At 60.8% G+C, this 13358-nt stretch overlaps 1 protein-coding gene across 1 annotated transcript; it reads left to right on the top strand.

Annotated features, from left to right (window-relative positions):
* Window positions 1-581: 581 nt before the first annotated feature.
* On the top strand, window positions 582-1390 carry MIF (macrophage migration inhibitory factor). The gene is made up of 3 exons (XM_020907349.2): window positions 582-809; window positions 984-1156; window positions 1239-1390. The coding sequence occupies exons 1-3, from the start codon at window positions 702-704 to the stop codon at window positions 1303-1305; spliced, it is 348 nt and encodes a 115-aa protein (XP_020763008.2). The 5' UTR covers window positions 582-701; the 3' UTR covers window positions 1306-1390.
* The last annotated feature ends 11968 nt before the right edge of the window (window positions 1391-13358 follow it).

The following is a 13358-nucleotide window of genomic DNA, read 5'->3' on the forward strand; positions in this document are numbered from 1 at the left end:
GGGATGGCACCCCCAGAGGACCTGATGGGGTGGGCTTCCCCGAGGAGCTGACATTTTCAGCGCTGCAGAGAGGTGGCCCGCTGGACTGAAGCTGAAGCTTTGGGGTCTGCCTCTGGGCTCCGTGTGCTCCCGGCCTCTCCCCTGGGCACCTCCGGGCAATCTCGCCCACCCCAAGAGCTGGGTGCGGGAAGGCCCCTGGATGGCGACGCGCTGCGGCAAGCGCTGCCCGCATGCAGCAAAGACCACCGCTCCCCATCACTCACACGCACGCACACACACAGCCACGCGCGCAAGACTGTGGCCCTGGAGACTGCGGACACACAAGGTCTCCGTAGAATAAACTGGGACTCCGCCTGTGACCTCCTGGAGGGGCAGGGATCATCTGTCCCGCAAACCGCTGTTCCCAGCACAGAGACATCACTGTGACTAAGTGAAAGGACTGACAAACCAGGGACCGGCCGACTTCCAGCCGCCCAGCGGAGAACGGCCTGGACAGGGCGCGCGGGGCCAGAGGCGGTGACGTCACCGGCAGGGAGCGCGCCGCCGCCCGGGGGCGGGACCGGCGGTGACGTCACGGGAGGCGGGCCCACGTCGGGCAGGGCGGGGCGCCGGACGGCGGTCACGTAGCTCAGGTTCCCTGGCTGCCTTAGCGCGCGCGTCGGTCGGGTCTTGCGTGCCGGTGCCTGCCGTCCCTCGCCATCATGCCGATGTTCGTGGTGAACACGAACGTGCCCCGCTCCTCCGTGCCGGACGGGCTCCTCTCCGAGCTCACGCAGCAGCTGGCGCAGGCCACGGGCAAGCCGGCGCAGGTCTGCAGGGAGGGCCGGGCTGGGAGCGCGGCTCCGGGATGGGGCTCCGGGCGGGGAGGGCAGGCGGCTCCGGGATGAGGCTCCGGGCTCGGAAGGCGGGCGGCTCCGGGATGGGTCCCGGGCCGGGAGCGGCGGGGGCGCGCGGGCCGGCTGACCGCGGCCCCTCGCCCGCAGTACATCGCGGTGCACGTGGCCCCAGACCAGCTCATGACCTTCGGGGGCTCCAGCGAGCCCTGCGCGCTCTGCAGCCTGCACAGCATCGGCAAGATCGGCGGCGCGCAGAACCGCTCCTACAGCAAGCTGCTGTGCGGCCTGCTGGCCGAGCGCTTGCGCATTAGCCCGGACAGGTGCGTGGGCGCCGGTGGGCGGGCGGTGCGTGGCCTCGGCTGCCCCTGCACGGCCGGCTCAGCCCCGCTTCCTCCCTCGCAGGATCTACATCAACTTCTGCGACATGAACGCGGCCAACGTGGGCTGGAACGGCTCCACCTTCGCCTGAGGGCCGCGCCACGGGTTTCCCGCCCGCCGCGCCCCCCCCCCCTCCCCCACCTCCCTGGAAGGAGAAATAAACTGGAGACGCGGGCTGCCTCGGCTCTTCTTGGCTTGCGGAGGAATCGGTGCAGGGCGGGGCCCATGAATGGGGAACCGAGGCCGAGACGGGTATCCCCGGAGTCTGCAACCTAGCCTTTCCACGCCTCAGCCCCCAGTAGAGGGCCCACGCTTGGCTGGCATCCTGCCTGCACGTAGACCCAGGAATCCAACTCAGATCCGGAACCCTCCGCCTCCTCTCCCCACCCCGACCTCCCGCGGAGACCCAGCCACCTCGTGGGTCAAGGCTGGCGGGGAACTGGGGGAGGGGTCAGGATCCCAGTAGAGCCGAGGAGGGGCGGGAAGGGGGAGGAGAGGGAAACCTGGACTCTTTCGAGGTCACTGCCCCGTTGTCGCTGCCCGCCTCAGTGTCGTGATTTGGGAAATCCCCCTGTGCTGGAACTTGGGAACCATTTTCCGGTGTGGTGGTGGGGGAGGTGCCCAGAAGGTGGAGTTCCTGATGATGCCTCCCGGTCCAGCCCTGGCCTCTGGGGCACAACAGTTTCCTGCAAGAACAAACTAGTGGTTTGGGTGGCATTCAGGTCTCAGGGTATAGCAGCCGCCAGAGCCTCCAGGTGGCTGTTAGCCCCTGTTGGACAGGAAGGTCGGGTGCTGAGGGGACAGTCGGGAACACCAGTGTGGGTCGGGTGTACCTGGGGTCCCCTGGCCTAGGTGGGATCCCTTCTCCAAGGGCAGGGGCTTGCTCCCTTGTGGCCAGGCCAGCTGCCTTCGGGCCCCGCCTGGCGGCAGCTCCTTCCAAACAGAAAGACGTGCAGTCACTCGGCTGTGTGCACAGCCGGCCCCTGCCTCATCAACCCGGGTCCCGGGGCCTCCCCCTACGGACTCGTGCTGGCCCTGAACCTCAGCCCCTAAGACAGAGAAGAACACCCAGAGAGTGACTTAAAATGCCACGGAATTGAAGTGAATTTGGTTTTGGAAGCTGAGATACTGAGGAAAAGGGTTTCACTGCCTGGGCAGGCCTCGTGCTGGGAGTGCCTTTGAGCCACAGGCAGTGACAAGGGCCCCTTTATGCGCGTGGCCACCCCAGGCCCTTCTTGGGTGGCTGCCAGTGATCCTGCCCGTGTGGCTCCCCGCAGGCAGGGGCAGGAAGCTCCAGGTGCCTAGTCCAGGCCAGGAGTTGAGGACGGGTCAGAACAACCTGGTTCACTGGCACTTTGCACTGGGGCAGCCTGCCAGGGCCAGCCTGCTCCCCTGGACACACCTGAGGGCTGCTCCCCTACAGTCCAGGCCTAGCTGGGGCCGTGGGGGGAGCACTCCGGCCCTCAGCCCCAAGTATGCTTCCTGGCTGTGGACGGTTTAACTTCCAGCACATGGGGGACAGGCATGACCTTAGAAAGGAGGAGTCTGGAGAGTGTGGCCTGTCGGGGGGGGGGGGGGGTTGCTCCTCCCCCCACAGAGGTCTTCAAGCTCCCCTCAGTTTCATTCTGTCCCAGGTGACGGGACAGGGCTCTCAGGGTCTCCAGGCTGGGGCGGGCATGGCTCAGCGTCCCCTTCTTGGGTATGAACTCCCGTGGTGTAACAGGCTCCCACCAGCCTGGCCCAGCACCCGTGATAGGAACAGCAGGGGGCTGGGTCTCTTGAGCATCTCGTCCAACTTCCTCATTTCACAGCTGAGGACCTGGTTCTGGTCTCTGGGGCATCTTGACTCTGGGCCGCCTCCTCCCAGGGTCCGCCTCACATGACACCCCCCCCCCCCCCCCGCCCCGAATGCCCCAGCTAGGACTCTCACTGTGGCCCCACGGGAGCCATGGGGGTCTCCCGAGGCTCCCCGGCTGCAGGTGTCTGAGGGCCCAGGCTGGGCGCCTGCTGTCTCAGGGAGGGTGGAGGGGCTCCGGAGAGCAGAGGGTGGCTCACCGCCAGAGGCTGTGGTCAGCTGCGGGGTTGCATGGCAAAGGATCCTTGGAATCCAAGGAAAAACAGGGCGTCTGTGGGTCAGGGACCCATACTCGGGCACGCCCACTGCACTCCCGCATTCTCCGGAGTGAACCACTGTTCCTTCTCTATCCTGCTCAGGCCATCCCCTGTCTCTCTTACCTCACTCCCCACCTCACCCCATGAGCTCCATCTCCTCCGAGGCATGGGCTCCCCTGCCCCCTGACAGCCTGTTCCGGCTCCCGGTGCCAGCAGCTGCCCTGCCCACGGGGGTGCCAGCAGCCTTGGAACCAGCAGCAGAAACTCATTTCCAAGGAACCCCTCACACCGAGGTGGGACAGACAGGGGTTGGGGTGCCAACGCTGGCTGCCACCTGCTCTCCACCATCTTTCCAGTGCTACCGGGTCGTCTGCCAGTGAAGACCCATGGCCTCCAGGGGGACCGGCCGCCCTCAGCCCCAGTGTGCAGCCTGGTGCCTCTGTTCCTTGTGCACTGAATGCCCTCCCCCTCCTCGCCCCCGGGAGCCTCGCACAGCGCCTTCTAGGATGCACTCCCTGAGGCCCCGACGCCAAGGAAGGCCACTCTAGGCCCTACACTGCTCCTCCTGGTGGTGTGTCCCCAGCAGCTTCTGGGTAGCTGCACCAAGCTTCGTGATCTTTGAGGCCAGCAGCAGGAGGCCACTCGGGGCTTGTCCACTCTGGACAGCCTAGCAGCCTAGGTCCCCCCAGGCCTCCAGCCTTGTCCCCTCCAGGCTTGTCCCACTGCCCTCTCCTCCAGCCTGAGACCCCTGCCTCCAGGCCTGCTTCCCCGGGAGTCTGACCCAAGGGGCTCTGGAGTCAAGTGCCCATGGCTTCCCTCTGGGCCTCAGTATTCCCCATCGATGAAATGAAGGGATTCCCCAAACGTCTTTCCTCTGTAATCCCTAAACCATGGAGCCGTCCCTGTCAGCCTCAGCAGCACAGGCACCGCGGACGGCCACGGATGCTGAAGGCGCCAGTAGGGTCTGCGCCTGCACTCAGGTCTTAATACTATCTGGGGGGCTCCACAGACCCCGGAGCTCAGGACGACACCAACATTTCTGGGCCAGTGAGCTCCTCCTTGACACTTTGCCCCACTCCGCACCAGGTGCTGGCCCCCAAGATGGGGTTTGGTGAAGCTCTCTCCTGCCACTCAGCCCTTCTTTCCAGTTGAGCAAAGCCAGCTTCCAGCCCTGCAGGCCTCACAGCAAGAATTACAGAATGAGCTGGAAAGGTGGAGTGGCAGAGCGGGTGTGCATAGTGAGGCTCCGTCAGCCGTCTTTCCCCAGAATCACCCTCCTGATCGAGTGGGTGCATCTCCCTTTCTGTGTTTGAAGCCCACGTAAGAGGGGGAAAAAAAAGAGGCCAGTTTTCAGGAGCTGACTGTGCCCGCTCGCTCCTGGAGCCTCGGCTGCCACCCGGGGGTACCCCAAGACAGGGCTCCGAATCCCAAAGCTACAAATGGGAAGTCTCGCGAGCGCGACCCGTGACCGGATTTCTTGCCTAATTCTGCTTTTGTTTTAATAGGTGACATATGTATGTCTGGGGCGCAAATTCAGAGTATTCCAAAGATCCCCCAAGAGAAAGCTCCCTGCAGCCACCCCCTCCACAGACACCCCCAGAGGCATCTTTACACACACATAACACCCCTCCCCCTAACTTTTGTCCCCCACAAATGGTAGCCTATTCTAACGCTAGTTTGACTTTGTTTTCTTTTCTTTTTTCAATCTAGCTCAGTTACTTAACCAGCCCCGGTCAGGACGGTTTGGCCTCAGTCCATCCCTCCGCCCTCAGCTCTGTGCTGTTGGCGTCCACGCGTGCGGAGGTGTACCTGGAGGATAGGTCCCTAGCAGGGTGAGTAGGTCAAAATCGATGCTGTGACCCGATGTCCCTCCTAGGGGGCGGGCTAGAGCCGGGGGGCCTCCCCACCTGTGGGGAAAGTTTTTCTCTCCTTATGAGGTAGACGTGAACGGCCATTCCTGGTACCTTTTCGAGAAAGCCAGTACAACCCTTCAACATATTTTCCCGCTGAGTGGTTTGTTGTGTTCAAGCTCTTTGTGTATCAGGGAAGCTAACTCTTTGCTAGGAGTTGCAAATGTTTTCCCCAGCTTGGGCCCAGACCTCGGCTGGCCCGAGCACCACAGGGACGAAGCCCCCTCGGGCCACAGCGATGCTGCCCGCAGTGGAGGTATCGTCCCAAAGTCCACAACTATCAACTTAGCTTGTAAATTAGGGCGTCTGGTGGCAGCCAACCCCCTCCTCCTTCCCAAAGAGCTCCTTCCTGCCACCACTAGCTCAGCCGGGGATGCCAGGGCGATGTCCACCTAAACGGTCACTTTAACTCGTGACCCTCAAAGGTGGTATGAATTTCATGGTGGCTTTGCTGAAAAGTAGACCTGGCTGGTCAAAAATGCACTGTGACGGGGACTTCCCTGGTGGTCCAGTGGTTAGGACTCTGCACTTCCAACACCGGGGCGGGGGCGGGGGGGGGGGGCGAGGGTTCAATCCCTAGTAGGCAAGGTGGCAACAGGACTGCCACCCACGAGGAAATCGGGTGGACTCTGTCAGAGTCTGCCAGTGGTTCCCCAGGAGAAAGCCCAGCTTCAGGGAGTGAGTCTCTCATCTTTTGCTCTCTGATAATTTGGAGGATACTTTTTTTGATTCTAAAATAAGCCCATATTGTCCTTGTTCAGGGAGAAGTGAAAAGACCCTTTGGGTCTGAAGCTTTCCGGTTGTTCTTTGTAAAGTTGTAGTGAGCCCCCAGTCCTCCGCTCCAGAAGTGGGTCTGAGGGGAAGGGGCAGGTACCAGACCACCTCCAGGGAGGTGCATGGCTTCAGAGAAGAACACGAGTGACCCTGCCCTCCAGTGCCAGCACTTGGGGTGGCCCTGCCCCCCGGGAAGCAGCCGGGTCCGGGCGGGCGGTGTGACATACGCGACAGCAGCAAAGAGCCCAGGCCTCTTCCCCACCAACAGCAAAGCACCACGAGAGCTGAGTGTTCAGGAGGGTTCTGGAAAGGAGTTTCCAAAAACAAAGTCTTCCATGAAGGCTGATTCCTTGCTGAGTGGCTGGCTGCCAGTCAGAACAAAACACAGCGACGAAGCCGACAGGCAAGTACAGGTTCTACTGCCGTCCCGCGTGTAGACAAGGGTAAGGGGCCTGGTGATCGTGGGGGCGGGTAAAGAAGGACACGAAAGGCGGTCACAGCCCTTGTCCTGTTTCGTCAACAACCCGTGTTTACCAGACAAGCAAAATAAAGAACGCTGAGGTATAGTGAATGTTGGTGCAGAAACAGACACTTTCCAGAACAGGCTGTGACTTCACAGATACCACACTGAACGTGACTTCAAACATGCAGAGAAGGTAGGATGAGAGGTGGTGAGGAGGCAGACAAGCAACAATTGCTGAGCTCATCGCTCGTGTCCGGGAAGGAAGCCAAGATGCGCTGAACTCCACAGAGAAAACTAACACCCAGGGGGGTCACTGGAGGTCCCCATAATGTCTTCACTTCCCCCCAGTCTGCCCCACAAATCCACACAGTCCCAGTAGAAATTACCACAGACTTGGGGTGGGATTTGATCACCAAATTCTAACATTTATGAGAATCCAAAGGGTCAGGAGGAGCCAAAACAGTTTCAAGGCGGGGGACCTGCTTCGATGTCAAGATTTCTTATCACGCACCGTAAGTGAGGCAAAGTGAATCTGCACAGGGTAGACATTGCACACACGTGTGGGCCCCAGGCAGGGTCAGGCAGAGGGAAACAATCCTTGTGCAGGAAGCCTGGGTCAGCGAGCCGCCAGGGCCTCCAGCCACCACATGGGGACAAAGGGCAAACCGGATTTCTATTGCACACCCATGCAAAAAAAAACAAAACAGTGAATTAAAGACACAAAGGTCACAGAAGGGCATATCACCTTCATGACTTCTTCACCGAGGTGCAGAAAGCACAGATGACTAAGGAAAGATGGACACGTTTGATATTAGTAAGATACCACAATGAGTCAAAAGACATGTGCGGTGAGAGGTTCACATTCAGATATTTTAAAAAAAATCCTGCTACAAATTGGGGACAGACAAACCAATAAAAAATTAGCAAAGGACTTTATAAGCCTCTTCACAAATGGAATATCCAATGGGAAAGATGTTCGGCCTAAAGATGAGGGGAAGGCAGTTAAGGCACCACAAGCTGCCACTCCTACCCGTCTCTCGGTGATAATGACGCCCCTGCAGCTCCCCGCTCAGTTGTTGACCCTGCAGAAACCTGGAGACCACACAACGGCCATCGAGAAGGGAATGGATAAATAAAGCGCAGCATATTCCTGGCACCCAGCATGTACAGCCAGGCAGCGCCGTGAGTGAGCCACAGGGACACGCGCCACTGCCACCATGGACCCGGCCCTTTCGGGCGTTTACAGTTCCCAGCCAGTGAACCGCAGCCAGCTTGTTCAGTGCTCCAGCCGCGGCACTCAGACCCTGAGGAAGGCCAGGCCAGGCTTCCCCTCCCAGGGGACAGCGGGCTGGCCTGCCGTGGGGAGGCTGGTGGTGACCGCGGCGGAGAGAGGCTGTGGAGACATCGTCTCTCTCTTGTTACAAGCGTCTGGGTTACACTTGTTCAAGTGCTATGCATTTTTCTGTGTGTATGCTATACTCGGTGGTGTGAGGGACCACCCCCCCGCACACACACAGAAAGGAAGGCAGGGAAGACTGGCACGTGCCATGCGTGTGGCCCCCCGTCCCCACCCCTCGGAGGCCTTGCCCGACAAGGGCTGACCCCTGGCTGCCTCCTTCCAAGCCTAGCCCCGGCCTCCCTGAGCATCCGGCCGCCACAGGCCTGCGGAGGTGGGAGCTTCCCCCGTGGTCCCTGTGGGGCGCATCTATCCCACAGCACCCCCACCGCCCCCCTCCACCTGCCGGCGGGACCCGCTGGGCTCCGTGTGCTCAGCCCGCCTTGTGGCACGTGCTGGGACCCCCCACACTATGGCCAAGGCCCCCCAAAATGGAATTGGAAGAAAGCAGTGGTCTACACAGGCCCCTCGAGCCCACCATCTTGCACACTGGCGTCAAGCTTTGAGCGTACTCCAGTGGACCCCACACAGGAGCCCAGGTGAGGTCTGAGGCTGTGGGGATGGGTGCCAGGGGCCTTGGGGGCCGGGTGTGGGCCACAGCTTGGCGGTGCCTTAGCTGACGCCCAGCTTGATGGGGGGGCTCCACCGGCCACGCAGCAGGGTTCCCGTGGGTGGGTGGGTTTGTGAGCTGCCGGAGGACTCGCCAGGGTGCAAGAGAGCTTCTGCCTTCTGGGTGGCGGTGGGATTCTCCAGGGTCTGTTTACAGAGAGGTGCTGGCCCCCCGAGTTTGCCGTAAGGAGAGGGGCCCTGGAGGGCCCACCTACACCTTCTAGAACATTCCCAGGTGATGACTGGCCCCTGGAGGTGGGAGCCCAGCCGGCCCGCCAGTGGGAGGTGTGGGGTTGTGAACTCACAGCAACATCACCGGCAGAGAAGAGGGGCTGAGACAGAAAAACAATTCAGGAGGTCACTGACCACCTGAGGCTGGCACAGCCAGCAGAGGGGCGCTCAGGAGCTGGCGGGGGGTGTAGGGGGATCAGGGTGGTTTGAAAAGCCCGCCCTGGTCTCATGCTCAAAACAGGAGCAGTGGAAAAAGGAGAAAGAGGAGTGTCCTCAAAGGAACATGAGGACAGGCTAGGACAGTCAGAGACAGGCTGGGCAGAGATGCAAGGCAGCGAGCGGCCAGGCCCACAGAGCACCCGGGCCAGCTGTGCTCCCTGGGGGGACGGGCGCCCCAGGGCCGAGGCTGGGGACGTGGCTGGCCCCCCTGGAGCTGGGCGGCGCAGCACGCCAGCGGACAGGGCCTCTGTGAGAGCCGATGCCGGGCCTCGAGCCGGCAGCTCGCAGGGTCTGGGGAGGAGCCGGGCCAGCTGGGCAAGCTCCAGGACAGGAGACGGGCACCGAGCCCTGAGAAGCTCCAGGTGCACGGGATGGGCCGGCAAGACTAGGGGAGAGGTCCCAACGTGGGGGTGAGGCCTTGGGCAGCCCAGCCGGAGGCCAGCGGGCCACACCCCGTCTCTGGGGTGGAGCCACCCTGGGGCTGTTTCAGCAACAGACGCTGTGATCACGCTGGCCTCAACAGTGTTTCTTTCTCTTGCCTGGGAGAGCCCAAGGGACAACATCTAGAGGAATATGTCAGAAAAGCTTAAATGTTTGGGCCAGGAAGCGAACAGAAAGGGTCAGGAGGAGGGAAGGCCCTGGAATCCAACAAAAGCGGCAGGCCCTCTGTGCACTGAGGAGCCCGGCTGGGTGTCCCCGCCAGACCACAGCCCCCCGTGTGCCCTGCCCTCAGCAGGGAACCCGCTCTGGGCGGGTTCAGTCAGGGGTGGCCAGAGGGAAATGGCAAGTACAAGGTTCTGAACATCTTGCGAGGAGAAAGTTATCATAAATAAGCTCCGAAGGCTGGGCCGCCCACGGGGTAGGGTTTATGAGCAGGCAGGAGTGGCTCGGATGGACTCAGAGGAGGTGGAAGGCAAAGAGGCTCCGGACATGGCCCCATGCGTGCCTGTGAGGCTAAGCTCACCCTCTGCAGGGTCAGGGCCCCCAGGGGTGGGGCTGAGCCAGCATGCTCCTTCCTGCCCACTCTCTGTCCATTTCCGCCCAGACCTTGAGCCAGCAGGAAGACGGATCCACACAGGGCTCAGCACCGTGGATTCTGAGGCCGGCCGGCGGCGGGCGGGGCACATGCGACAGGCTGGGGCCATGCCCAGGTGTGGAGAAGGTCCCGGGAGCCCTGCGGGCGGCTGGGCAGCGCAGTCCCTGGACAAGGAGCACAAGGCCACCAGAGAAAGGCTCTGGGCTTTAATCCCCCTGACCTTAGACGTTCCGTTTTTCTTTTCTTTGAACTTTAACCTAAAAGGGCAAACGAATTTAATTTTTTGATTTGCATTTCACCCTAGGAAATTCAAGACAGAGGGTCTATTTCTAGGCTGACACTCTAATTGGAGCATCTCTGTCATTTTATCTCCTTGCAGAACCTCTGAGCCAAATTTGGACTCTGAGGTTGGATCTAATTGAGGACGGGAAAGGGGAGGGAGAGAGTTCTGGGTCTGGGGTCCAAGGTGTCCTGAGAGTTCAGTGATGTGAGTGCTGGTCCATCCTGAGGTGACTGACGTGGGAGGCTCTATAAACCGCCCACAGCCCCCAAAGAGGGATGCGTCGATTTGGGGCCTGCCCCCACCCCTGGGAAACAGCTGAGGCGCCCGGTGGCCCCTGCCCTCCCCTCGCGTCCAGCCTGCCACACTGCTCGGCGAGCAGCAGCATCGCTGACCCATAAACTTGGGAGGACAAAGCGGGCAGCTTCCATCCGGCTCCCTCAGCCTCTCTGGGGACCTTGCCCGCCCTGCCGTGTGGGTACCTGCGGCCTCCTTGCTCCCGTTGGGGGTGAAACGGAGCAAACTGCCCAGCAGGTGAGGATCTCTGGCCAGCGCCCCAGGCCCCCCGTCAGCTGCTGACCGGTCCTCCCGCCACCACGCCACGTACCCCCACCACCCCCTGGGTTTCTCTTCCTCCTCCTCCTCCACGCTGCACCGCCCCTCTGACCACTGTTGCCCCCTCAACCCGTCATCACCCATTTTCTCTGCTGGAGATGAACCCCAAACTATCACTTCAAGTCAGCTTGTTTGGTTTCTTAAAGGGGTCTCTCTGCGCACACCGACAGAGGCAGAATGTGTTCAGATCATGGAGGCGACAGGGAGCAGGGTGGGATCAGAGGGGCTAGTGCCAGCTACGAGAGGCAGGAAAACTGTCAATGGGCCAGGGGGTGGGGGCAGCAAGCTGGCCCTGCGCCCACCCCACCGGGGCCCACCAGCCCCGCTCTGCGGCCCCCTGCAGAGTCGGCCCCCGGCTGGCCCCCCAGCCGGGCCCACGGCTGCCCTTTCACCGCTGTGGCTGTGCCGACTGTCCTGCCCCCAGCCTCTGCAGCGGCGGGGGCTGTGCCACGGCAGCAGCCTCTCTGTCTTCCAGGCTTTTCCCGCAGGCTGGGGTGCCGCCCCCCTGCCCCCGCCCCCCTCCCGCCCCCGAGCTGGGGCCAGGGCTCTGGTGGGCAGCATGGCCGCTGCTCCGCCTAAGGCAGGGTCAGCTTTGAGTAAAGGCCCGAGTGGCTTCCCCACCCAGGCAAGGCCCCTGGGGCCTGTGTCTGGGGCCCTCCAGGGCTCCTGGCCCCCTTAGGCAGATGCCCTGCAGCGTGAGTGACATTTCCCAACTCCCGAAGCAATTTCCCCCGACACTAGCTCGTGTTATCCTCACAACAACCCTGCGAGGAAGGGACTAGCGGCCTTACTTTCAAGGGGAAACTGAGGCGCAGAGAGGTAAAGTAGGCGGCCTCCCCCGTGTCACACAGCGAGTCAGCGAGAGGACCGGCGCCTGCTCTCACCCCACCGCCCTTCCCACCGCCCCAGCCAAGGCCCACTCGCTTTTCTTCCCAGTTTTCTTCTTCTACACTTCCCCCACCACATCCCCTTCCACCACCCCCCCTCCCGGCCCGGCCTGTCAGTGGACAGATAGGTTAAGAGCAGCTGGCCTGGGACCTGTGGTCCTCCCACCCCTCTTCTCAGGAAGCGGCGTGCAGCGCAAGGATCAGCTTGACCAACGCTTCGTGTGGACAGGGCGGGGAGGGCCCCCAGGAGAACTCTGCTCAGGGCCAAGGGCCCTCCCCCTGTCCAGAGGCGGGCTTTGGGGGGGCACCCACAAACCCAAGAACCTCCCTGCTATGTGTACTGGAGGACGACAGTGGAGGGGGCAGGAGGAGGAGCTGGTGCGACCCCACCAAACGAACGAGGCAAAATTAGAGTGAGCCAGTGGCTTGGCAGTGCTCAAAGGTGCCCGGCCGTCTTCCCTTGAACTCCGCCCCCACCAACCTTGAGCCTGGCACGCTGCCATCGCTCAGAGCCACTCCCTGTGTTGCACACTCCCCCGTGGGAGTAGTCATGGGCGTTGGGGTGTGGCTGGTGGTGGATCACTACTGTATGGGTGGAGTGGGGTATGTCCACGTGCTTTGAAGTCACTCCTGTGTCTGCTGCTTTGGGGCATAAGTGGCTTCTGGGGACATGCTTACTGCCAAAGGAGAGGTGGGGGAATGCCCTGTTCCCTGCAGAAAACATAAAATCATGGTCAAAATGAAAGGTGAATCAAAGAGTCTGCAATCAAAAAATATGGGGGGAAGAGGGAGTACTTGAAAGGAGAAGGTGTATCTGGAAGTTAAGAAAAATTTCAGGGTATTTTGCTTGAGTTTGTGATGTCTGTGGGTCCTCATTTTTAAAATTTGTAACTTCTCAACCTAGATAATTGCTTTATACACATATATGTATTTATTTAAAGTTTATAATTTTGACTGTGTTGACAATGACCCAGTTTTTTTGTTCAGCTCCCTTTTCCAACCAACTCTACTCAATGTTCCCCGGTGTTCACGGGTGGGACTCTTACTGGCTACCCATGGGCCCTGTTCAGGGCTCTGTTCTCATGCTGGGGCACCTGCTGCTCTTCAGGACTGAATCCTCCCGCCTGATGCACGTAAACTGTAATGTGACTGCAGAGCTTCCTTATCCCAAGCTTGCTGGTTTCTGCAGGAATCATTATCCCTAAGCCTACACAGGAGGAAACTGAGGCCAAGGCCAACTGAGGGCTGCAGGCGGTGATAGGGTTGAAAAAGACAGCATGACAGGCAGGGTGAGGCAAAGACAGCGGCCGCACTTTGTCCCAAGGCCATTCCAGTTGGTGACAAAATAACTGTCTCTAACAGATTCCTGGCCAGGGCCCCTCCGCAACCACAGCAGCCTCCTGGAACCAGAAATGCCTTGGTTTCTATGGTTTCATTCACAGGCCAGCTTTGTCCTACTTAAGCAGGAAAGCCAAAATGTCTTGCCCAAGATCACTCAGCTAGTAAGTGACAGGTCCAGGATTTAAATCCTGGTCTCTGGGCCCAGAGCAGGTCCAGGGGGAATGGGGGTACATGAAGGCCCACACATCAAGCTGACCTGGCCCGGCTAGCC

The sequence above is a fragment of the Odocoileus virginianus genome, chromosome 12 (genome assembly GCF_023699985.2).
Source record: "Odocoileus virginianus isolate 20LAN1187 ecotype Illinois chromosome 12, Ovbor_1.2, whole genome shotgun sequence".
In the NCBI taxonomy this organism is placed as follows: domain Eukaryota; kingdom Metazoa; phylum Chordata; class Mammalia; order Artiodactyla; family Cervidae; genus Odocoileus; species Odocoileus virginianus.

Coding starts and splice junctions, on each gene's coding strand:
- MIF (XM_020907349.2), top strand. CDS start 702: ATGCCGATGTTCGTGGTGAACACGAACGTGCCCCGCTCCTCCGTGCCG. Junction 810..983: donor CCACGGGCAAGCCGGCGCAG/GTCTGCAGGGAG, acceptor CCTCGCCCGCAG/TACATCGCGGTGCACGTGGC. Junction 1,157..1,238: donor TTGCGCATTAGCCCGGACAG/GTGCGTGGGCGC, acceptor CCTCCCTCGCAG/GATCTACATCAACTTCTGCG.